The sequence below is a fragment of the Parus major genome, chromosome 28, assembly GCF_001522545.3.
Source record: "Parus major isolate Abel chromosome 28, Parus_major1.1, whole genome shotgun sequence".
Lineage (NCBI taxonomy): Eukaryota > Metazoa > Chordata > Aves > Passeriformes > Paridae > Parus > Parus major.
In genome coordinates this window covers 4,287,789-4,290,106 of record NC_031797.1, presented here as the reverse complement: position 1 = coordinate 4,290,106, position 2,318 = coordinate 4,287,789, and the positions used below count along the sequence as shown (strand labels likewise).

Here is a 2,318-nt window from a genome sequence, read left to right as displayed (position 1 = left end):
TGGGGTCTGGGACATGTCTGGGGTCTGGGATTTGGGGTCTGGGGTCTGGGATTTGGGGTCTGGGACATGTCTGGGGTCTGGGATTTGGGGTCTGGAGTCTGGGGCAGGTCTGGGACACATCTGGGGTCTGGGGTCCAGGGTCTGGGACATGTTTGGGGTCTGGGATCTGGGACATGTTTGGGGTCTGGGACACATTTGGGATCTCCCACTGCAGCTCCAGCTCCATCCCATTCCCCCCTGTCCCTGCTGCCTTTCCTGCCCTTCTCCTTTCCCGAAGGGCGCTGGCAGAGCGGAGCCCTCTGGCAAACAGGGTGGGAGCAGAGTTGAGTCACCGGATGAAAAAATCCCCAAATCCTCGCTTTTAGCTCCCCACACTTACACAAATCACGCCTCAATTCCATGAGAATCCCACAGGGAACGCCCACAGCCGCTTGTAGCTCAGGCTGTGTGTGGTTCCTGGGGAGCAGGGAATGATCTGTGGAGCCTGGCCCGTGGAATTCCCTGATCCCAGAGTTTGTGGCAGAGGCTGGAGCAGGTTCCTGGAGTCCCTTTATTCCCAGCTGTCTCTCCAGCCTGTCCTGTGCTCCGGTGGCTTCATGGGGTCAGGGCTGGAGCTGCCACTTCCCAGCGCGTTTTCCTCGGAATTAATGCAGGCATTTAACAAATATCGGCTTTTGCAACCCTGGCCTTTGGTCCAGGCTGGAAAAATGGGAATTATTTGAATGATGGGGCCCATCTGGGCTGATTCACAAGCAGGGCAGGAATAGCTGATCCAGTGATTCCCTGCATTAAACTCCTGCGTTCCTGGGAGATAAATATTGATGGGATAATTATTGAACAGGATATCAAAGTCTGTTTGCTGTCGGATTCCTCCGGAGCTGCAATAAATCAGGGAGAGGCATTAAAATTCTCCACTGGAGCCCAAACCTCAGCTTTAATCAAGTGCCTGGGGTTGGGTGGAGCCGCTGAGCCGCTCCTGGAATGTTGAACAGGGGGAGCTTTGGGGACAGGGGAGCCTCAAATCCACAGAATTCCGGGTGTGGAAGGAGCTGGAAGGTGACGGGATTCTCCCACAGGACAAGGTGCTGCGGATGCTCTACGTGTGGGCCCTGTGCCGGGACCAGGACGAGCTGAACCCCTACATGGCCTGGAGGCTGCTGGACATCTCCTCCTCCAGCACGGAGCAGGTGCTCTGAGCACGGCCCTGCCCCTGCGAGCGGCTCCAGCCCGGGATCACCACGGGGAGCAGCCCAGGCCGGGGGTCCCGCGACAGCTCCGGCTTTTCCCGGTCCCTGAGGAGCGGGGGAACGTCTGGGATGAGCTGTGGCCGTGCTGAGTCCTCGGGAGGCTCCTGGGATCGCACAGAGCTCACTCCTCCAGGGGCTCTGGGCTGCCAATCTCCCGTCCAGCCTCGTGTCCCTGCCGTGTCTTGCACTTTCCCAAACCAAATACAACCAGGGCTTCGCACGTGGAGGTGTCGGATGCTCGGGCTGGTGCTGGGGTGGGGCTGATGTTGGAATAGCCAGGGTGGGATTTGTTTCTCCAGGGCTTGGCAGGGGGAACGTTGTTGGTTCTGGCCGCAGCTGTGTCCCTGGGGAGGGCAGAGGCTGCGGGGCAGGACGGGAGGAGCACAGGGGGTGTCTGAGCAGTGGGGCTGCTTTGGGAACACCCAGGTTTTCTGTCCTCATTCCCAGGAGGAATGCTGTGCTCCTTGCTCTGCTCCCTGGGCCTGCCTGCTCCTCATCCCTGCGCAGATCCCAGGTCCAGGAGCAGGAGCTTCCCCACTTTGCTGCTCGTGGGGTGAAATCCAGCCCAGATCTAAAGAATGGACTTTGCAAATCCCAGATCATGAAAAAAATCCCCCAAATTCAGGTTCCAGTGGCAGCTCAGGACCCTCCTTCCTGAGCTCCCTCCCAGCCCGAGGAGGAGCAGGAGCTGCGGGGTTTGGGCTTCTCCTGCAGGAGTTTGGGGAGCTGAGCCAGGCCTGACCCCTGTCCATGGAAAGGGAGGGTGGGAAAAGGTTTGGGACAGGAAATCCGAGGATTGCTGTGGTGCTGAGGGTGAGGCAGGACAGCTCTGCCGTGATTAAAGAGAATAATTCCAGTTCCTCCTTCTCTTCTGAGTGTCCAGAGCTTTGAACATCCCTGGGATCTCCCCACAGCTCCACATTGCTGAGACATTTCCCTTGGGACGGGACAGCTCCAGCAGCAGAGGCTGTCCCGAGCCCTTGGAGCATTCCAGAGGGTGGGATGGGAATGGGAATGGGAATGGGATGGGATGGGATGGGATGGGATGGGATGGGATTTGGGATTTGGGAT

The 2,318-nt window shown here is 58.5% G+C and overlaps 1 protein-coding gene across 1 annotated transcript in view; it reads left to right on the top strand.

Moving 5' to 3' along the window:
- Nucleotides 1-2,103, top strand: part of TIMM44 (translocase of inner mitochondrial membrane 44) — a 13,709-nt gene extending 11,606 nt beyond the window's left edge. The window contains exon 10 of the mRNA XM_033520101.1: nt 1,077-2,103. Coding sequence (XP_033375992.1) covers nt 1,077-1,196 — 120 coding nt within the window. The 3' untranslated portion in view covers nt 1,197-2,103. The remainder of the gene's footprint in view (nt 1-1,076) is intronic.
- Nucleotides 2,104-2,318: the final 215 nt, after the last annotated feature.